At 62.3% G+C, this 21,974-nt stretch overlaps 2 protein-coding genes across 4 annotated transcripts; both read right to left on the bottom strand.

Moving 5' to 3' along the window:
• Window positions 1-2,218: 2,218 nt before the first annotated feature.
• SEMA3G (semaphorin 3G) lies at window positions 2,219-14,150 on the bottom strand. The gene is made up of 16 exons (XM_040593501.1): window positions 14,057-14,150; window positions 9,919-10,079; window positions 8,878-8,940; window positions 7,132-7,251; window positions 6,382-6,472; window positions 6,156-6,272; window positions 5,761-5,903; window positions 5,567-5,681; window positions 5,390-5,459; window positions 5,030-5,174; window positions 4,516-4,747; window positions 4,305-4,396; window positions 4,003-4,044; window positions 3,593-3,818; window positions 3,147-3,286; window positions 2,219-3,046 (listed from the first exon to the last, which is right to left on the bottom strand). The coding sequence occupies exons 1-16, from the start codon at window positions 14,142-14,144 to the stop codon at window positions 2,582-2,584; spliced, it is 2,310 nt and encodes a 769-aa protein (XP_040449435.1). The 5' UTR covers window positions 14,145-14,150; the 3' UTR covers window positions 2,219-2,581.
• A 1,509-nt stretch (window positions 14,151-15,659) lies between these two features.
• Window positions 15,660-21,847, bottom strand: LOC121087196 (aminoacylase-1-like). 3 transcript variants are annotated; one of them, XM_040591946.1, is made up of 15 exons: window positions 21,799-21,847; window positions 20,216-20,348; window positions 19,524-19,588; window positions 18,871-18,975; window positions 18,658-18,752; window positions 18,397-18,473; window positions 18,055-18,144; window positions 17,753-17,809; window positions 17,570-17,643; window positions 17,438-17,487; window positions 17,098-17,242; window positions 16,950-17,018; window positions 16,778-16,857; window positions 16,439-16,499; window positions 15,660-16,298 (listed from the first exon to the last, which is right to left on the bottom strand). In XM_040591946.1, the coding sequence occupies exons 2-15, from the start codon at window positions 20,322-20,324 to the stop codon at window positions 16,134-16,136; spliced, it is 1,242 nt and encodes a 413-aa protein (XP_040447880.1). In that variant the 5' UTR covers window positions 20,325-20,348; window positions 21,799-21,847; the 3' UTR covers window positions 15,660-16,133. The 3 variants fall into 3 exon arrangements, with proteins under 3 accessions (XP_040447880.1, XP_040447881.1, XP_040447878.1); XM_040591947.1 differs by lacking the exon at window positions 21,799-21,847 and adding an exon at window positions 21,672-21,787 and having other exon boundaries at window positions 16,950-17,003; XM_040591944.1 differs by lacking the exon at window positions 21,799-21,847 and adding an exon at window positions 21,672-21,777.
• Window positions 21,848-21,974: the final 127 nt, after the last annotated feature.

The following is a 21,974-nucleotide window of genomic DNA, read 5'->3' as shown; positions in this document are numbered from 1 at the left end:
AGCCTCGGCCGCCCCGTGCGGCCTGCGGTGAGGGGCTGGGGCCGGGGCCTGTGGTGAAGGTCCCGGGCCCGGAGCTGGGCCTGTCGTTAGGGGCTGGGCCGCCCCGGCTGGAGGTGTGAGGGCTCCCGGTGAGGCTGAGGCCAGCCGCGTTGGCCCTGACCCTGCCAGCAGCTCTGCTAACGCCGCCTCGGAGGCTGGAAGGCGCCCAGGGCGAGCGTGCGCCCCTGTGCTGTGCTTCCTTAGGAAGTGACTAAAAATAGGAGCCGGATCCGTGGCGGGGCCTGTCCCCCGCCATGGCTTTGTTCTGTGGCCGTTCCCACGCGCACCCCATCCCCCAGCACTCCCCTCATCCTGCTCCTGGCCCTGGAATAGGGCTCAGCCGGCTGCGCCAAGGCCCAGGTAGGGCTTGTTCCCTCGTGCAGAGCAGGCTGGGGGCAGCGATGCTGTATCTGCCCACTGAAGTTGTCTCCTTCCACCCCCGGGAAGGCTGAGGATATTTTCATGTTCATTCAGCCCCTGGCAATTCCTAGGGACTCAGGTCGCCTCCATTGGCTGGTCATCGTGAGAGACAAGGCTGGAACGTGAACACTTTTAAAGCCCTCCTACTCCAGCCTTGCTGATGTAAACCTACCCAGGAGTGTCAGGCTCGGCCACCCGAGATTTACTGGGGGAGAGAAGGGGGAGGCCCTTTCAGGGACTGGTTTCTTCTGTCTTCTGCAGCAGCTCACCTCGGGGCCAGGTCCTGCACACAGCAGAGGCCCCGGGACCCCCTCTTGCTGCCTCCCCCGGGGTGGACAGCCCAGCATTTGCTCTGCTGAGCGCAGGAGGTCACTCGGAGTGAATGGGGGTGCAGACATTCCACCCATGTGGCTCATTGCAAGCATTTCAGAGCCATTAAATCCAGGCCCTGAGGACTGAGGCTTCTGTCTCTCATTTCTGGCTTTACAACCATGTCCCTCCTTGCCTCTACCTGTTGCTTATCGTTCTGTTCCCCCCAGGCCTGCAATTAACTAAACCCATGTACTCGGCTCCAGCCTGGCCCATAAATCCATGCTACTGGCTCCACTCCCCTCCATGCAGGACGTGTCCCAGCCTGCCAGCCCCACCACAGCTCTCCCATCCCAGGAGACACCCCATGCAGGCACCCTGAGTTTGCAAGAGAGGTGGATTATGGAGCTGGAGAAGAGGGTCAGGACTCACAGCTCATCTCCATGGGCACGCCGTGGGACAGAGCAGTGCTGCCAGGGGACTTTGCTCCCATCAAAGGCACCACAGTGAGCCGTGGTACTCTGCAGCTGCAGCACAAACACACACATGCGCACACACAGAGGGAGGAGCGATGATATCATGACCTGGCTTTGCATGAGCTATTTAGGGGAGTTAATTATTATTATTATTATTTTTCTTTTCCGTCCCTCCGCCTCTGAACAATGCCTGTCCCAGCAGGGCTGTGGTTCACACCATTGTGTGGGGCAGCCCTGCCTCAGGAAGGGGGAGATCTTTATCACCCAGGGCTGACCAGGCGAGGCGAGTGAGCTCATGTTGGGCAAGGAAAGCAAGGGAGCATCTTGCTGGCAGCCTGGGACAGTGCCGGCAGCCTGTGGGTGCTCTCCATGCACCTACCCTGTCAGCCGCTGCATTTGGGGGAGTCCCTGGGTACTGGTTTACCTCCACCAGCCACCATCAAGCCCACCGAAACCATCCTTGTCCCCCACAGTCCTGCAGGGCCACCAACCACCAGAAACCAGCGCAGCCCCCCAAGACTGTGCTGGGGCCACCCTTCTTCTGCATGTCCCCATCCCCTCTGCCACCCAGGCACAGTGACGGCAGTGGTATCAGTGCCTCTCCCTTGTTTACCCAGGAATGGGTCTAAAGTGCTGGCAGCCATTTGCTTTTCTCCCTGACCCTGCCCAACCCTAAAACAGTCTGTCTGGGGGTGGGGGTCGGAGTGGGGGGGAGGAACTGCACCCAGACACAGGCTGGCACTGCTGAGTGTGCCCTATGCCGCAGGGAAGGTTGCAAGGAGCCCCGTCCCCCAGGGTATGCCCTGGATGGTATGGCATGGCTGTGGCTCCCCAGGCACAGGGCTCATCCTGGGCACAGAGGCTTTTAGGGGTGATGCTGTTTTTCCCCCCTGTGAGAGCGGGCATCATCTTTCCCAGGCCCCGTGTTGCTGTGGAAAGCCTGGAGCCATCAGCCACTCCCCACGGTGCCGCGCTCGGCCCCTTTATTTGCGGAGAAAGCCAGCCAGCAAGCTCCCTGGGGTGGTGGTACAGCAGTGGCACTGCACGTGCCAAGCCCCAGCCTGCCCCAGGGACCATGGCCCCCACACCTGGCACAGCACCCAGCAAGAGCAAGGGGGGGCCAAGGCATCCCACCACACTGCCCATTTTGGAGGTGGCCCTGTGGCCACTGAAGGTGACAGGGACCCGCCCAGGAGCTGGCCCTGGCATCCCATCCACCACAGCTGGGGGGACTGGGCTGCAAGCCACCCGCCACAGCAGGAGGTCCCCAGGGCTGCCAGCAGCACGGGGAGCTGGTCCTCACCCACAGCCACCCCACGTCCATTACACAGCCCTCTCTAGGTGGACACTGCTTGCCGGGGCACACGGTTCCTCTCGCCGTGGGGTTTGGCTGTCTGTCCCTTCTTGCCCATGTCCACACCAGCCAGGGCATGCTTGGACTGGGCCAGCTTGCTCTTGCGGTGGTGAGGGCGGCTGCCACACCAGAGGCGAGTGCAGTACTCCTCCACCCGCCGCAGGTTTTGGGAGCTGATGAGGTGCATGATGTCCTTGAACCAGGTTTTGGGAGCCTGTGGTGCCAGCTGGGGCTCGGGGCAAGGCAGGCGCGGGGGGTCATCCCCCCACTCCCGGCGGAAGGTGTGTGCCAGCTGCTTGCTGGCAATCACCTCCAAGGCTGTCTTGGCCACCGTCTGGGTGAAGCCATGCTCCAATGTTTTGCAGTAGTAGACACCGGCATCATGCCGGTGCAGCTTGCGGAAGAGCAGCCCTTGCTCCGTCTGCAGGATCCGCTCGTCCATCTTCACCTGTTGGCCACCACGAGGTTGGGGGGGTGGTCCAGGTCTGGCCCCATATCCCTCCCGTGTCCTCACAAGGGGAGCAAGGCAGGTGCAGGGGAAACCTCACCTCATCCCGCTGCTCGTCAGGGGGCCTCTGGACAAACCACTGCACAGTGGCCTGCGGGGACCTGGGCACGCACTCCAGGAAGGTGCTGTTGTCCTCCGCCCCATAAAGCACCTTCTCCTCAACGCTCTCAAAATCGTCCACTGAGGTGAAGACAGACATGGGCTCACAGGAGGGGCAGAGCCAGGCTCCCACGTGCCTGGGTGCCAGCTCCCCTGGGCCACTGAGTGTCTTCAGTCCCTTTCTCCCCCCCTCCCTGGGGACAGACCCAGGTGGAGCACCCACCTTCTCTCAGGGCACCCCTTGGTCTACAGGATGGGGAGACGAGGGTGCCCCAGCCCACCTGGGATGGTCGCAAGCCCCTCTGTATGCTGAGGGCTGCGGATGCCAGGACATCTTGGGGCACCTGGACAAGCCCCTCAGCCCTGTGTGCCCCCCTAGTCTCTCACCGGTCAGGTTCTCGTCCAGGCACTGGTGCACAGGGTTACTGTGGCGGACATCCTGGCGGCGGTAGCGGCGCTTGCCCGAGGGCTGGTAGCGGGTGCAGGCGGTGCCGTCCCAGGTGCAGTAGGGATCCCTGGCCAGGCAGCACTCAGCACAAGCCGTACCGTAGGTCTCACACTGGTGCAGCCGTACCTGGGCCACCCCCAGGCTGGAGCCCACGTAGAGCATTTGCTGGGGGAACGGCACCAAGATGGTGATGCTGGCAGCCCCCACAGGAACAGTGCCCAGGGTCCCCAGCTGGGACCCACCCAGGGCAAGCACCATGTGGGCTTTGAGAGGCTGCTGACAACAGCTCAGTCCCTCCTGGTCACCTGCCCTGTCCCCAGCCCCGTGGCCAAGGCACGTCTGTACTCACACGCTTGACGGAGATCTCCATCTGGGTGATGGGCACAGGCACCTGCAGGGGAGGAGAGCAGACGTGAGGCTGGCAAAAACCTCTCCATGGAGAGCCTGGCTCATTCAGAGCCACCAGGGCTTTGAAGGGGCACCAGGAATGTTTTTGGGGAGGGTGAACACAACCAACCTCTCCCCTCACAGCCCTGAGACCTGCCAGTGCCCAACAGTGTGGTGACAGCCCCGATCCTCCATCCCCATGTGTCCCCAACCTGAGCTCATCCCACTGCACTCCTCCTGTGCAAGTAGGGTAGCAAACAGCACCTTAAAAACCTGCAGCTCTTCCAGGACGACTTCCTCAGTCATGGCTGAGCTTGTCTTCTGCAGGACCACCACCTTCAGCACTGAGCCAGTGTCTGTGGGGAGGAGGAGGAGGATGGAGGTGTGAGCACCCTGATATCGCACACCCCAGCTGCGTGCCCACCAGTAGCCCCAGCACCGGGGCTCTTTCCTGCACGCCCCTCCTGCTGCTCACCTGTCCCAAGGAAGAGGACGTCGTGCTGCCCATCCTCAGCCTCCACTCGGTCCACCACAAGCTGCCGCAGGCGGTAGGGCAGGTTGGTCTTCACTAGGAGGGGTCGGCGGTGCCGGGGGTACACGGGCTTGAACATGAGGGGGTGAGCACGGGCAAAGTGCAGCACCTCATCAGGGAAGTCCTTGGTGGTGCCATACTGCCGCCGGGGCTGGTTGGTGGTCTTGCTGGGACACTGTGGGAACGAAAGGGGACAAGCTCAGCCCAGCCACCCCAGCATCCATCCCTCTTTTCTTCCTCCATCCTGCTGCAGAGCTGGTTTGGATCCCTCCCCACCTTCCAATCTGGGATCCATCTTCTCCACCTCTTTGACAGACCTCGGTCCCCAGCTGTCCTGGGGTGGATCCCATAGGGAGCCCATGCCAGCAGGTGAGAAGATGGAGGATCGGCCTCACCACCACCCCCAAAGATTAATCGGAGGAGCAGAGGGCATCCAGAGCTCCAGGGAGTCACTCACCACACCAGGCCGTGGGTAGGGCACCCTGCCCTCGTAGGCACCCCACCGGTGGTGGGGGCTCTCCCGGTGGGCAAAGGGCCCGTTGAAGACCTCCCGGATGTCAGCCATGCGGTACACACAGATGGCAGAGCCCTGGAAGACATGGCTGAAAGGGCACATTGAATGGGGTGAGCAGACCCATGCTCTGCACTGGTGGCATCAGTGCGGGACGTGGGAGCACCAACATCTCCACACACATACGGACAAGGGCAGAGTTGGTGGAGGCTGGGGAGCAGCCAGTCAGCCACGTGGTGATGGTGACGGGGCAGGTCACGCGCAGCTGCAGCTGGACGTCCCCAGAGGCTGAAGCTGGCCACCCACCTGATGGTGCTGAAGAGGGCATAGATCTCTGGGCTCTTCCCATCCTTCGTCCTCAGCAAGAAGACATCCTCTAGGGATGGAACCATTAGGTTTCTCCTGGATCTCAGGGGCTTCCCGAAGCCGCTGACTAAGCAACCAACCCTGGTTCGCTCCCCAGTTCCATGCACCACCCCTTACCTAGCTCATCAAAGTAGGTGTCGATGCCACTGGGGCCAGGGACAGAGCACACCAGCCGGGCTTTGTTGAAGGTACTCCACTTGTTGACCAGCACCCTCTGGCCACCAGCATCATTCTGCAGGGACAGGTAGCATCAGGGGCACCATTGTGACTTGGTACATCCCTGTCCCCCACGGTCCCCACCAGCATCTTACCACGCAGACCCGCACCACCCGGCTGACGATGGTGTGTTCCTTGCTGTCTGCCTCCACCACCTTCTCCGTGAAGAAGAAATAGGCTTTGTCATTGTCCCGGTCATCGTTATCTGGGATCAAGTGGGCTGCCACAAATTTGGGGTCTACAAGGAAGAGCCAGCCATGTCAGGTGGGTCAAGAGGGCATGGAAACCACCTCTGGACCCCCACACCATGCTGGGGCTGGATGCTGGCCAGGAGGACCCCCAGATCTTGCTGCCCCAGTGCCCTTCCCTGTTTGTACCTGGCATGGGGGATGCTGACCCATGGCCAGCAGATGCCCTGGCCACCACAGGGCTCACGGTCCCTGACATTAGCCCAGCTGGAGGGGATGGAGAGGCAGAGGGGAGCCCATACCGTTGAGTAAGCTCTGGTCCACCTCAGTGCGCAAGGCGGAACGGGTCCCCATGCTGCGGAAGATGCCGGGATCACGGCCCAAGAAATCTGCGGTGAGGCCGGTGTACAGCTCCCCACCTGGCAAAACCACCCCACCACGGGGCTGAGAGCCAGTCCCGGCTGGCACAGGGACCATCCCTGGTCCCTGCACCCCAAAGGTTCTCAGTTCCCAAGGAAGACAACCTACCGATAACAGTGCTGGCAAAAGTGCGGCTGGGCTCATGCGGGCACCTTCCCCGGCCGGTCTCCACGCTGGCAGGGTCCAGGCTGAAGGTGTGCTGGGCAAGGGGGAGCAGGCAGGTGAGCCCTGAGCTGTGGCGGGGCCGTGCCTGGGCATGCAGGGGCTGGGGCTGGTCCCTGCCCCGCTTGCAGGCACCTTGCTGCAAGCATCCACAGCCCCAGCGCTCCCGAAGGGACCATCTGGAAGTGGCAGCCGTGCTTTTTGAGGCAAGTCGGATCCTATGAGGATGCGAAGCAGCCAGGGGGACCAGCCAGCCCCACCATTTGTCTGTCAGCCTGGCCGGAGGCATTGTGGTATGGGCAGGGTCCTGCTGCCTGCACAGTGCCGGGCTGCGAGCAGGGGGCCCTGCCTTTCCATCCCAGCCAACCTGATTTATGAGCAGCGAGCTGGGAGGGGGGGAAACACCACCCATGCTGCAGCCCCTGGCAGGACACCAGCCCCAGGGGACATGTCTAGAAAGGCAATGCCAGGCCAGAAAGGTGGGGGAGCTGGGAAGGGGGTAGTGCAAGGGCAAAGGGGCAACAGGGAGCTGGTTCCTGATACCCCCTAGTACTCAGCGTGAGGCAAACACCACATTCAGCATCCCCATGCAGTCCTGAAGCCCCCCAGAAGGGAAGCAGATGATGGCTATCTACCTCCCAGGGGTGTCCCACCAGGGACGCTCAGGATGGGCACACCACTGTGGTGCTGACCTACCTCACCACGGTACCCCACGTAGACAAAGGCGCAGACGGGGTGGAAGGCGCCCGTCCCACAGGCCAGCAAGTGTGTCCGGTTGTAGGGGTGCAGCACGCGGACGTAGTTGGCGCAGTCAGTCTGGGGGAACAGTGGAGGAGGGGAAGGTCACAGGGGGCTTGGTGGTGCTTCACCCAGCCCCACCTCCTCGCCTCTGCCTGGGGCCCTACAGTGATGGGTGAGCCCCAGCCCTGGCTCCCTGGGATGCACCCAGGCTCTCTGCCTTCACCCCAGTGCCAGGGGTGCGAGATGGCATCTTGCACCCACCAACAGGGCTTGCATAGGCTCCATCTGGACTGCACAAGGAAAGGGCTTTTTACTGGTCCTCCTGCCACAGAGAGCATCCTGGGGAAACCACGCGTGATCCAGCCATCACCTGGGCATCTCCTGCCCACAGGCACCCGTGCACTCACCCCATCACACAGCCCGTGCCAGCCAGGGGAGCAAGGTCACCTGCTTAGCAAGCTCCCAATGTGACTGGGACACAACACATTGTCCACAATTGGGACACAAAACAATGGGCTCCTACACCCAGCCCCGAACACCTGAGGATCCTTCTCTTCCCGGCGCCCAGGACGTGACCAGAGGCAGGGACGTCCTTCCCCATTGTGTTCCTGCTTGCCGGGGATGAAACAAAAGAAGGAAATGTGGGAGACAGACGGATACCCACAGGCATCCTCAGCTGCCTCCAGGACAGCCCTGATTGCTACTGTCTGGGATTGTCCCCTTCTACCAGGAACAAGTAGCAATGACGCCCCTGGGGCCACAGACCTGCCACCTCAGACCTTGCGCGGTCTCTCCTGGCAGTTCCCGCTGGAAAAGGGCTCCCATCCTTCTCCTGCTCAGGCACCACCACCGTTAGCTCAGCAGCTTGCCCTGGCCAGCGCCAGCCCTGCCTGTCCCCCCATTGTCCCCCTTCGGTGGGATGCGAGGCCCCTCGTCTGCTGGGAACACCACCACCGAGCTGCCCCGGGGGTTCCCAGCCTCCCTGCTGTTTATTTTCCCTTTGCAAAGAGCCTCTAAAATAGCAAGTTGAAAAAAAATATACGTTCAAGAAAAATAAGAAATCGAGCCTGCCCTGGCTTAGATCTGTCGGTGAGAGCTTGTAAAATAAACACACAGAGCGGGACGGGGCTCCCGGGAGCAATTTGTCTGGGCCAGGGGAGCCTCAGGGACTTTCTCCCCGCCACAGTCCTCTTTCCTATAGGGGCAGGAGGGATGCAAAGAGGGGTGAGGTTTAGGGAGTGAGGTCACTGAACCTGAGCAAGTTACAGATTTCCCACCATCAGGGACGGCCAGGACGGGCCAGACCACATTGCTGGGGACTGGAGCACAGCACAGGGCTCTTGGTGCCTCTGAGCTCAGGTCTTGGAGCCCAGATACCCCGGCCCACTTTGTGTAGCCACGTTTGGGGCACACTGGCCACTGCTCTGTGGCCGTGGGGCTGAGCAGAGCCCCCGAGACAGCATTTCCAGAGCCCAGAGCAAACGTGCCAAATGGCCAGGCTTGGTCACCAGCTCCCTGCCTCAGTTTCCCTCATGCACCAGGATGGTCCCTTGCTCTGCCCCAGCATTAACTGGCCTGTGAGCCCCACAGGTCCATCCCCGGCAGGACGACACAGCACAGCCCTGGCAGGGGAGAGCCGGCTAGCACCAGGACACAAGGGGACCCCCCCAGCTCGGGGCAGAGCACGCATTGGGAACTCACCCCTGGGTCCTTCCCCTTCCGAAAGCATTCCTCAGTCTGCCCAGGGAGGGGTGGCCAGTAGATCTGAAACACAAAGGACCTGTTGGAGCAGGGAGGGGGGACAGCAAGGACCCAGCCCTGCAAATACACAACCCCAGGCTGCCAATGGCATGGGGACAGAGAGAGGGACAGAGAGAGGGAACAGCTCCCCAGAGCTCACCCAGCCCAGGGGTCTCAGGGCAGGACCCTTCCTCCTGGGGAGAAGCACCCTGGCAGTCACAGCCTGCAGCCGGGCTGGGTGTGGGTGCTCACACTGGGGATGGCCAGAGCTGGCCTGGAAGGGGGTGGACTTGTGGGTGGCCCGTGGAAAGGGTGCTGGGGGACAGCAGGGAGTGGTGGAGCCCAGGTCTCCTGCAGCCTTCGGCAGCTCTCGGACCAGGGGCAGCTTGGGTACACAAGCCCTTGACCCCATTGCGGTGACCCAGCACACCAAGGGGCACTCCATTTCCTTCTCCACTTTCTTCAGCTAGAAACAGCCCAGAGCCATGTTTAAAAAAACAAGAAGTTGAAATGGAGAGGGTGAAGGAGGAGGGGAGCCACTACCCAGCATTGTTGCTCTGGTCCATCACCTCTCCCACTGAGGAGCCAGGAGAGGTCTGAAGTCTTTGCTAGCTGAGCCCTGGCACAGCTCACTGCAATGATGGATGCTTTTAGCTCCTTGTCTCTGCAGGCTTTCAGCTGTATATTTGGCCTGTGAAGGGGATGCCCAGATGAGGATGGGCAGCACCCACTCTCCCAATGGCAGCTTTTTAGGAGAATGGGGTTTGAGACCCTGCTCAGAACCCAGAGAGCACCAGCGGGCTGCACCGCTGATCTCCTAGGCTGCCAGCCACAACTACCTGGCTTCCAGGCACCACAGCCAGCCCACCCTTGCCAGGCAGTACAAGTTTCAGGGTGACTTCGCCTGGTTTGGTTGGGCAATGTCCACTCAGAGGGGCATAGGGTGCACAGGGGGCCAGGGTGGGGTGGGAGACCCCAGGGTGCTGAGCAACCCCAGCTCACCTCCTTGGGGTCTGTGCTGGCCCTGTCCAGGAGCAGGGAGTAGAGCACATCCTTCCCCCCGATGAAGAGCCGGTCACGGTACTCATCCAGGTAGAGGGAGCGGAAGCCCAGGAAGCCTCGGTGGCCAAAGAAGAGGGTGGAGCGGTTGGTGCTCAAAAGCTCTGTCAGGGAGGGAAGGAAGGGTCAGGACCAGCCATCCCAGCCTCAGAGACCCACAGGGCTCTGTAAGCACTGCTCACCTCAAATGTCCCCTCCCAGCCGCGGCCACAAGTGCTTGCCTTGAGCCTGGGGGATGTCCTGCTCCCCGGCGGTCCCCACAACATCCCTCCATCTGCCACGCATGCTGGGGCCTCCAGCACACCCAGCTCACAGCCCGCCCTGCTGGGACAGCACAGCCCTGGGGCCCCAAGCTGTCACCCAGCACAAGGACAGGAGGGAAAAACGATGGATAACACCCCACAGCTAAATGCCCTCTCACACCCCTGGGAGCGCCACCGCCCCCCCCCCCCCCCCCCCCACCTGGGGGCCAAGCTGTCAGAGGGGGCTGCAGCAAAGGGGCATCACAGCCAGGAAAACCAGAGAGGGGCAACACAACTGCAGGTGCCATGCAGGCTTCCAGCTCCCAAACACCCTTCACACAAGGATCCTTAGACCCCTATGCTGGTGGCAGCACCAAGGGGTCCTGGCTGTTTCAAGGGGTGACCAGATGACTGCGATGGGCTCAGAGGCAGGAGGGTCCCTCCGAGCTGCTGTTCTGAGTATCATGGAGCTGTCCTTGGGCCACCAGAAGAGCTGCCCCCAGCCACCGTGAACAGCAGCATCCATCTTCATCCCACCCTGGAGGTGTGGGCATCCAGGCCTCACCCTGCCCGAGGTGCTGCTCTCCTGCCCAGCCAAAGACAAAGCTGCAGAGCCAGCAGGCAGCAGGGTCTCAGGCAAGTTTGCCACCAGCAAGGTTTGGTTTATCCACTCCAGACTCCTCCTGTGGCCATGCCACAGCGCGCTGGGGTGCACGAGAGCCTGGCAAAGGCTGTGCCATGCTGTCAGCCCCAGGCTGGGCTCGCGCGGAGCTTGGGAGGGTGGTGAGAGCAGACACGGGGTGGGTAAAAAGCAGGTCCTTCCCCCTCCCTGGTGCCAGTCAGGGACACAATAGCAGGCACCCAGCCAGCGCCATGGGGAAATGGGCACACAAAGCCCGCCGCCGCCACCACCAGACCTCACTGTCGGGGAGGCTTCCTCCCCACCATGGCATGAAGGTGGCACCTGGGGAAAGGCAGTGGCATGGGGATGCTGTGTCCCTGGGATGGATGTCACATCCTAAAGCAACAGGGTCTGATGGTCAAAGTTCCCAAAGCAGGTCCAAGCCTGAATCCTGTGAGGTGCCAAGGGGACCCTTGTGGTGACGACAATGCAGAGGCAGTGGTGTGATGGATTCTGAGCGGGAAATAACTTTCAGGGTCAGCAAGCTGAAATCCCCAGCATGGTGGGCCCACCCAGCTGCTGCCGAGGGAGAGGGCAAGAGGGAGCAGCTCAGCTTCACCAGCCTCTGAAACCCCATCCCAGCGGCTGCCCCGACACCAGGCCAGGCGCCCCAAGCGCCACAACCGCCAGATGGAGGGGGAGGAGGACAAAGCGCCATTGATGAATGCAGCGGTGTCCCCAAACACCCTCCACTGGGGAAGGCTGCCAGCTGCCACTTCTGACCCCAGGGAAACCCCCAGCCTAAGCATCCCCCACGCATGTCCCTGTGAGAGGGGAAGTTGGCACTGGGACAAGCCCAGCTTCCAGCAGCCCAGGACAATGGGGTGCCAAGCTCTGCTCTTGCTGGGGGTACATTTGTCACCCCTAATGAGAAGGTGGCCAATGGCACAATGCCACCATCCTGGTGGGGAATGCCTCTTCTGGGACCTGCAAGGGAGACACATCCACCCCATCACACACAGCTCCCTTCCCCACCAAGTCGCTCAAAGGCAGTTCCAACACCCTAACTGGTAATACAGGCAGCATGGAGGGATACAGTTCCACCAGCTCCATCATCACTGGGAAGACCCCTGTGCCTGCAAGCAGAGCTGGCACCAGGCACCGAGGGTCCTTCCACCCCATCTTTCCAGGGGGTACCCTCCTTCCCATGACCTCCCAGCATCTCCAGTCCTCCCATATTGCCAGGCCCAGCCCAGGAAAATGCTGTTGTCTCCTTCTATTCTTGCCCAGGAATATTTCCCCAGCTCAGAATAACATTGCCAAAGTTGTCAGGCTCCTTTTATTGTTTCAGGTGAAGCTTCCCCTTCTCCCCCAGCTCCGGCAAATTCCTCTTGCACCTCAGGTTACACCAGCTCTGGGTGCCTTCCCCTTCCCTGGCTTCATCTCCCCAGGGAGCAGCAACCTGCCATGCCCCATCCATCCCCAGGACCCCTTTACTCCAGGGTGTGGGTCTCATAGGAGCCATCCTCCAGATGGAGGGGTCCTTCAGGTGGGACAGCGGAGAGCTTGGAGGGCACCGGGCTGTGCTGTAATGCTCCCAGTCCACGTAGCAGCAAAATGCTCTTTCGTCTCTCAACACAAGCCACTGCTGGAAGCCAAAGCAAAAGGAAAAGAGTGGCTTGAAGTGAGAAGGAGAGCTGGGGACACGGCCACCCCTGCACCCATGGCACAGCACATTCTCCTATCACCCTTCCAAACATCAACCCATCACCAGAGCCACCAGCCATGCACAGCCCAGGCCAGCAAGCTAAGCACAAGCAGCTTCAGTTCACCCCAGTTTTCATTTCAGAGGTTTCTAATGGCTTTAATTGAAATTTCAATTTTCTTCTTTTTCCCCCTGGGGAGAAGGCGGTGGCAGAATTTGTTTCATGGGAAATTTCAGTTTCTGTTTCCAATTTGGAAGAGGAACAGAATAATCAGCTTAAGAAGGGGGAAAAAAAAAAAGCTTCAAAAGGTTGCTCACACCCTGTGGGAGCCTGAGGAGCTCATGTGGCCCCGGGGAGCCCCTCGCACCTGGGGGATGGCACAGCCAGGCTGTGCTGCAGGGGATCAGAACCTGAGCCGTGTGACCAAGCTCTGCTGGGACCCCAAACCTCCCAGCCCCACTGCCAAGCGCAGCCCCAGGACAGCAGAACCCACCACGGGGCAGAGCCATGAGCCATCCTGGGCGCCTGCTGCCTCCCAAGGAAAGTGGGGCCACCGCATGCCTCAGTTTCCCCTTTTCAACAGAGAGGGAACCCCTGTGGCTGTCCACTCTGCCCAGGACAGAGCCAGGGATGCAGCCAGCCATGCCCCCAGGCCAGGGGACCCCCAGCCCGGGCAGCACAAGGGCAGCCAGCAGCTTTCCCCTGGCACAGGGACCTGCTCCACAGCTCCCAGGGCTCCCTGAGGGCTGGGCTGCCCCAGTCCTTTCCCCTCTTTGGGAAGGGGAAGATCTGCATTATGCCATTTATTTTATTTTACTCTTTTTTAGAGCAGGTTCATTGCTTTTAGGCCAGATGGAGGAAATCAGGGCGCTCCGGGCTCCTCTGTCAAGTTTGGCTGGCAGTAGCCTGTGGATTAAGCTGGCAGAGGAGGGCATGCAGCGGGCCAGCGCAGGATCACAGGAGTTTTAATTAAAACCAAGCGCTCCCAGCGCAGCACCCCGAGGGCCCCCCAGCACCCCAACACGGCGGGGCTCAGAGGGTGCCCGTGCCCAGCAGCACCCTGGGACCTGCCGGGCAGCCCACCCAGCCGTGGGCCCAGCGCCGAGCACCCACGGGGGGTGATGCCCACCCACGCACCGCAGCACCCACCCGAGCCCCAGGGCGTGCCGGTGCCAGACCAGCGCTGTGCCTCAGTTTCTCCCCACTCCACGTGGGAGACCATCCCTCGTGGGAAGCGGCGGGGCTGGCGCGGAGCCCGGCGGCGCATCCCCTCGCCCCAGCACCCGGCTCCCCCCTCCCTCCTCCTCCTCCTCCTCCTCGGGGGCCCCCACGTCCCGCGTGCGGAACGGGACCGCGCCGAGCAGCCACCCGCCGAGACCCCAGACCACACCGAGCCCCAGCGCAAGGTGCCCCCCCCCCAGCCCTCCCCATAAACTCGCACTTGGGGCGCAGCGCCCACAGCCGAGGCCCCCCAAGCCCCCCCCGCAGCAGGTGCCCCCGGCCCGGCTCACCGCGGTAGGGCAGGCGGAGCCGGGGCAGGCTGCGCCCCGCCGCCAGCAGCGCAGACCCCAGCCAGCACACCGCCACCGCCGACCGCATCCCGCCGCTCCCGGGGCTGCCGGTGGCACCCAGCTTTTATGGGGCCGCCATCCGACCGCCCCCGGCCCGCCCCGGCCCGCCCCCGCCACCCCCCCATCCCCCGGGGCGGCAGGGATGCGCGGGGGGTGCCGTGCGGGGCGCAACAGCCTCAGCCCCCGGGGGCAGCGCCCAGAGCTCACACACCCCTAAATCGTCACCTGCCACCAGCGGTTTAGGCTTTGCCGCAGCCCCCTCCCGCAAAGAAGTAACCCTGCCGGCCTCTCCGGCTCATCCCTGAGGATGGCTCATCCCTGGAGGCTGGGGAGCAAGGGGGGAAGCTGGGGTTCCCCAGCCTTGCCTTCCTGGAGGGGTAGGACACGGCACATTGGGCTGTCCCCCATGAAGGATGCTCAGCATGGGGCGATCACCAGCAAGCACCTGGCTCTCATCTCAGCAGCCGGGCAAGCTGGGGACACCAGGCCAGTTGGAGAAGGGGGCTGAGCAGGATCAAGGGGAGCACGGGGTGCTACATGCAGCTTTGGTGCACCTACAGGGCAAGGTGGCAGGGGGGATGCACTACTGTTTGCCGAAAAGGTGCCTGCTCACCTGCACCCTGAGCAGGGACCCTGGCCAGCAAGCAGGACCCCATGGTACCCAACACACCACTCCCAGGCCACCTTCTCCCGGGGCTGCAGGGTCAGGGGACATGGCCATATGAGACATCAGAGATTCCACACAAAATTTTCTGGGGAGCCTTGGCATGGAGGCAGGCATCCCTCCCGTCCAAAAGCCTTGGATTTCACCGTGCTGGGTGGAGGAGAAGGATGTGGGAGCTGATGGCTTCTGCAGCACCCCATCACCACCGGCCTCATCCCTTCTCCCAGCCTGGCACGGGGGCAGCCTCATTAAGCCCAGCCCCCAGAGGGCTGCAGCATCTTTATTAATTAAAACAGAAGGCAGGAGGATAGGGGGGGCCTGGCTCACCCCCAACCTTTTTTAGTGGAGCAGCCCTACAACTTCCCCCCCCCCCCCGGCCAGGGTAAAACCACCCCAGTTTGGCTCAGTGAGCCCTCAGCTGGCTCTTGCCGTGGCTTCCCCGGGGAACGGTGTGGCTCTGAGACAGATCCAGCACCCCTGGGTGCTGGGAGCCACGCGGGGTGGGGTAAAAGCAAGGAGGAGATGCAGCCCGGGGCAGCTCTGGTAGATCAGGTCGGCTGCCTGCTCAGACCCGCACGCTGCCTGCCCAGGCCTGGGGGTCTGGGGGAGCGGCACTATGGCAGGACCTGGTGGGAGCAGGATGAATCCCAGCACCCCCAGCTGCTCTAGCCCCGAGGCTGATCTGGAGCGGAGGCTCCTGAGGAGCAGTCCCACAGCCTGCCTGGGCAGGATCGGCCCACAGCACCATCCCCCAACCCAACAAACCCAGGGGAGCAGGGAGCACCCCAGCAGACGCCACCACATTGAGGAAATCCGTGGCGCCTGGGCTCCCCAAGACCCCACAGGCAGCGCCACAGACAGACAGACAGACCCCTCTGCTGGCCATGCTTACCAAGGAGATTTATTGACTTGCACAGGGAGGACAGGTGGCACCGGCCCCAGCTCCCCTGGCAAACGGGCAGGGAGGCAGGATGAGGCGCAGGCAGGCAGAGCAGGGTACCAGTCTGCCCCTTACCCCACAGCCAGAGCAGCTGGAGGTGGCACAGGGACAGGGGGAGGCACCACCAGCACCAGGAAAGGCAGGAGGCACCCAGGCACAAGGCTCTGCTGGCACCCGGGCAAGGGGGACACAACCCCCAGGGGTGCGGCTGGGACCCAGATTTCGAGGGCACAGCCAGGACACTGGGCACAGGCATCACCATCGGGCAAGCCCTGAGCACTGCCAACGTGGCATGATGCCATCTGTGTCCCAGGCACACTGGCAGGCATTTGCTGTGCTAACCCCCTGATCCCTTTTTAAAGTCTTGTGTCCTGCTGCTTCGCTCGGCCCCATCCTGCCCCTCGCCAGGGCGCTCAGCCCTCAGCAGGCAGTGGGGGCACCGATGCCAGGGCAGCCAGGAGATGTGCATAGATGTCGATGCCCCGCAGGAAGACTTGCTCATTGAGGAATTCGTTGTGGTCATGGAGAAGCACTGGGGTGCGGTTCATGGGTGAGAAGCCAATAGCGGGGTGTCCTGCCTGGGGATGGTGGGGTACAGGGTGAGGCCAGGGATGGGATGGGCACCACATGCCCCGTTTTTCCTGGGCATGGCTCTTGTTTGGGGCTGCAGGTCTCACCCCGGGTGGGGGACCCACAGGCAGGCTGGCAGGGCACTCACCGCTCGGATGTAGCGGCTGTCGGTGGCAGCTGGGAAGATCTCAAGCTTGAGCTGCAGCTTCCTGACAAGCGAGACCTTGCATCAGCATGGGCATGGGGGCAGCTGGCTCCCCTGTCCCCCTGCCACCCCACAGGCAAAGAGCCCACACCAGGAAGGTCCCTCAGTCCCGCAGGACACGCAATCCCATCCCTTTCGGAGGGACGCAGGGAAATGCCTTGGCACAGCACAGGACAACCCCTCCCAATGCCTGCCATGACCCCAGAGACCCCCGGGGACCACCTGCCTCCCACCAGAGGATGTCCCCACCATGGTCCCGCCCTTCCTGGGGACACTACTCACATGTCCCTGCAGACCCCGCTGAAAGCTTTCCACCACGGGTCTGACTCCTCAGTGGAGGTGACGTGTTGGTCCATGCATTTCTGATGGAGGGAGAGGACAGGTGAGGGGCAGGGGCTGGGCATGTGGCAGGGGAGGGACAGGCACGATGTGCCAGGTGGCTGAGACCCCTCACCTGGTGAAACTCATAGGTGACACCGTCCCCAGCACCCCGACACCATGCAGCCACCTGCTCCTCAAAGGCCTGAGGCAGAGATCAGAGAAGTGTGAGCGGGGTACCCCCCAACCCGCTCCCTCCCAGGCGGGGCCAGCATGGCACCCACCTTCAGGTCCACGGTGGGTGGGATGCGGATGTCGAAGCTGGCTGCCATCTCAGAGGGCACCACGTTGAAAGAGACGCCCCCCTCCAGCATGGTCAGGTTGAGTGAGGTGACATCCCCTAGGGTCAGGCTTGAGTCGGACTTGAGCCTCGGGGGACGCAAGGGAGAGTCAACCTCCACCACCCAGGGAGGAGGAGAGTGCTCCCCCACCCCACCAGTACCCCCAAATGTGGAAACTGAGGCACGGAGCAGCAGCACCGGATCAGAGCCTGGCTTGGGATCCCAAAGACCCCCTCCACGGACTGAACTGAAGCCACAGCCATTCCCGCTGCCTGTCTCCTACCTCTGCTTCTCGCTCTCCCTGAAGGCCAGGAAGGAGTTGATGACTTTGTGCTGGGGAAGGAAGGGCAGTGGGTGAGGACCAGTCCTGCAGGCAGCCCCAGGGCAGGCAGCAGAGGGCTGCACCTTCTCTTACCATCTTCTCAGCCGCTGTGTTGCTGATGAAGCGGGACCCATGCCCGGGGCTACCCATGCACTTCACTTTTATCCCTGTGGCAGCAGGGGAAGAAGGAGGCATTGAGCAGAAAGCCCAGGGCAGTATCAGTGCCCCAGCGCCCAGCAGAGCCAGGGACAGGGTGCCACGCGTGCGGTTACTTACACCATGGGCTCTTCTCGCCATAGAAGACACTGTAGGTGTCAGACGGGCTGGCCAGACCTGCAGCAGGCACAGACAGGGGGTCAGCAGGGCACAGAAGTGCCATGGCATGCCCCCTTCTACTCTGCCCTGGCAGCATTTCCCCTCCAGGCTGGCACCGTGTGGGTCACTGCCCGGGAAAAGGAGCCCCCAGGGGGGTCTCTGGAAGCTGTGCTGGGTGCCAGTGCCCAGGGGACAATGCCAACAGGCAGAAGGGTGCATGCCAAGAGGAGACACGTCCCCATGGCAGCCCTGCTACCACTCACCCTCGTCCAGGGCAAAGCCCACGTTGAGTGCTCTGAACTCGGGGCGCTGCACGAACATCTCCATGCCTTTGTGTCCACCCACCTCCTCATCTGTGGGGGAGAGGCTGGTGTGGAGGAAGGAACTGGGGCATCCCCCAGCCCACCTTTCATGCCAGCCTGGGTGCTGCCAGCACACCCGATGTCTTTGGACAGGGAAACCCCTCCAGCCTTGACCTAGGTTGGCTCAAAATCTGGAGAGACTGGCAGGAGGGTGCCCAGCTGCCACGCTGTGGAGAACTTCAGAGCATCACCCAGCTGCCAGCCCCTCCTGTTCCCCTGAGAGGTGACACCCTGGGGACTCACCAGGCACAAAGGTGAGGTGGATGGTGCGGGCAAAACACTTTCCCTCTGCCTTCAGCCTCCGGATGGCCTCAAGGTATCTGTGGGGAGAAGGTGGTGCCTGGTCATCATGGAGGAGAGGGGCTGGTGTGCTCTGAGACACCCCAGGCAGGGTCAAGGGGTAGCACCTTCAGCCCCAGAGACTCTGGGGATGGCAGCATCCTGTCGTGCATCATTCAGAGGCACCCCCACCACCATGCCCACCGTGCAAAGCCCTCCACTCACTGGATGGAGACACACTTCATGTCCTGTGCACCCCGGGCATAGATGTTGCCTTGCAAGTCCTTAACAGCCTCAAAGGGTGGGTAGGTCCAGTGTTCCTGTGGGGAAGAGTGGCTGTGATGGCATAGGGGCACAGCAGGCACCAGCTCCCATTCCCCTGCCACCCACCCCATCCTGCCCACCATGCCTGTTCCACCCCTTGCCCTGTCCCAGCACCTCAAAGACAGGCACGACGTCGGTGTGGGAGTTGAGGAGGATGGAGCGCAGGTGGGGCTTTGTGCCTTGCCACGTCAGGATCAGCACCACGCGGCCCTGGCACACCTGTGGGGCAAGGGCAGGATGTCACCAAGGTCGAGGCTGAGGGGCTGGGACTGGCAGGCTGCAGCCAAAAAGCATCAGACTGGGAAAAGTTTCTTGATGCCACCCAGCAGGTCACCCGTTTCTCTGCTGGGAGAGGGCAGGCAGCAGGAGCAGGCATGCCTGCACTCCCCCAAAGCCAGACGGAGCCTGGACAAAGGCACGAGACCTGGCTGCAATTCAGATGGAGGAGGGGAGACAAACCCAGCATCTTCCCCGGGTGCCCGGGGACACCCTGGGACAGCTGGTGCCCAGCAGGAAGGATGTCCTCAGCCAACACGACCCTGCCAGGTCCCCAGCTAATCATAGCACGGGCGGCTGCAAAGGTCAGCAGGGACTAGCCGGAATACAGGCTTAAGGAAGGGCTCAGGTCAGCAAAGGATTACAGGCAGAGGGGATTCACTCCTACCCAGCTCCAGGGTGGCAGGCAGGGGAACAGCCCAGTCACTAAGGACCTGGCACAGATGGGTGGATGGATGGACAGACTGGGGGCTGCTCCTCGCCTCACTCACCTCCACTTTCTGACAGGCCAAGCCCAAGTCGGTGCCAACACGCTCCAGAAACTGGACAGCCGCATCTGGGGAGGAGCAGGGATGCCCAGAGTTATGTCAGGATCTCCCACCCCTCACTACAACTCACAAGGCTCTCCGGGGCTCCCAGGCCAAGGAAAGAGGTGACCAGAGAGGGCAGGTGATGGAGGTCCTGGGCACAAGAGGTGGCTGGGAGTGGGGACAGGAGCAGCTTGTCACCATCCCTTTGGCGCAAGGACTAGGGGAACAGGAAAAAATAAGAATTGAAGGAGGCAAGTTCAGGGAGGACAGTCCTCCACAGAAGTTTCGGGAGCTTTCCACCAATAAAAAAATCTTGATGTACTCTAGTGGGAGGATGAAAATTTTAACAGAAGATCTGCACGGGGTTACCACAATCATCTGTCTCAGAGCCAGGGCAGCATGGAAACAAGGACCCTGAGGCACAGGGCTGGAGGAAGCAAACAGCTGCTCTGGGTGCAGTCAAGACATCCATGGATGTCCTCGCCCCGAACAAAGGCACCAGCAGAGATAAGGCACAAAGGTGTTCACTCCTTAACACCTCGATCAAAACAGCCCCAGCCCAGGACTTGGGCATCCGGGTCCAAAGACCAGAGCTTCAAAGCCACATTGCTGGATCCCTGCATGGCTCCCCGTCCATTTCCCCCCATCCTCACCATAGTCAGGTTTAGGGTGGACGGTGTCAATCCTCAGGTACTCCCGAAAAAGCGTAACCGAGGGATCCTCCGAGGCCCCGGTGCTCTTCCCGGGCTTCCCGGGTGCCATGTCAGGGACTGGGGCTGCAAAGCCCTGGGGGAAGAGCGGTGAGATGGTTAATCACCCACCGGCCCCTCCAAAGTCCATTGGCAAGCTCGGTCGTCACAGAAACCAAAGCAGGATGGGGCAAAGGTCTCCCAGTTATGAGTCCTGGGATGCTGCCACCACCAGAGAAATTCCCCCACCTGGGTGCAGGGGCAGGATGGGGTGTGCCCCCCATGCCATCCTTTCATTCTCCCCCCAAAAGCACATGTTGTCACCCCAGACGCAGTGCCAGGGCAAGCAATGGGGTGAGGGTGAGACCCACAGAAGGGCTAGCTGGGGCATAGGGGGCTAGCAGGGAGGAAAGGGGGGCAACGAGGCAAGGGAGGGGGTTATGGGGGGGAAGAAGGGTGTGTAGGGCAGGGGCACATGGTAGCTGGGGTTAGTCAGTGGTTAGAGGTCCAGCAGGATGCTAGGGGAGTGCAGGTGGGGAAAGAAGGGTGCTGATGTGAGGAGGTGCAGGTAAGGAAAGGGGGGCATGGCTTGCTTAGGGGGTACTGGAGAGGTACAAGGGTGGACACTGGGGGTGCAAGGAAATGGGGATGGTGAAGGGAGATTGAGCGCTTACAGAGGACGGGGGGGCTGGGGGGCCTACAGGAGGGTGACAGGCTACTGGGTATTTGAGGGGTGCTGGGCAGCTGGAGGAGCAGGAGGATGTGGGGTGCTTAGGAGCACATGGGGCTACAGCAGGAGGGGTTGAAGGGGAACACTGGGCAAGCTATGGGAGCAAGGGGTGCAGAGAGACTCGGGGGGGGGGGGCACAAGGGGACCGTGGTTAGGGGTGCAGGGTACTGTGGCTAGGGGTGCAAACGGGCACAGGTGGGGTATAGGGGTACCTGGCTGAGGTGCAAGGGAGGGTGCACAGTGGGGTGTAGCGGTACTGCAGTTAGGGTCCCACGGTTAGTGGGGAGTGCAGCGTACCATGGGTAGGGGTGCAGGTGTATTGGGGGGGGCAGGACACCATGTTTGGGAGTGCAGGGGTGTGCAGGGTACCGTGGTTAGGGGTGCAGGGTGCTGCATGGGTTAGGGTGCAGCGGTTGTGTTGTTGGGGTGCAGGGGAAGCACAGGCAAGAGGGCAGAGGGGTGCTGGATGCCATGGTTGGGGGTGCAGGGGGGTGCAAGACACCATGATTAGGGGTGCGAGGGGGTACGGGGGGCTTTCAGAGGACCGCGGTGAGGGGTGCAGCGGGGTGAAGAGTACCGTGGTAGGGGGGTGCAGGAGGGCAGATGAGGGGTGCAAGGGGTACCGCGGATGCAGGGTACCGTGGTTAAGGGTGCACGGCAGTACGGGGTGGGGAGGGAGGTGCAGGGTACCTCGGGGTATATACCGCGAGGGGTGCGGGCTTGCGGGGGGACGAAGGCACCAGGGCAGCCCCCCACGGGCTGCCGGGCGCTGCAGGCCCGCCCCAGCTCCTCGGACCCCCGCCCGGCCCGGCCCTACCTCCGCGCTGCTGCCGCCGGCGCCTGCCCGGCCCGGCCCCGCTCGGCCCCGCTCCGCTCCGCCCCGCAGCCGGCAGCGGGCAGGAGGCGGGCGGGGGGCGGGCGGGGGAGGAGCGGGGCCGCGGGGTGGGCTGAAGGCGGGGGGCAGGGAAGGGGGGGGGGGGGCAGGAGGCAGGA

This window comes from Falco naumanni, chromosome 4, assembly GCF_017639655.2.
Source record: "Falco naumanni isolate bFalNau1 chromosome 4, bFalNau1.pat, whole genome shotgun sequence".
NCBI lineage: Eukaryota > Metazoa > Chordata > Aves > Falconiformes > Falconidae > Falco > Falco naumanni.
This window is presented reverse-complemented; position numbering and strand designations above follow the sequence as displayed.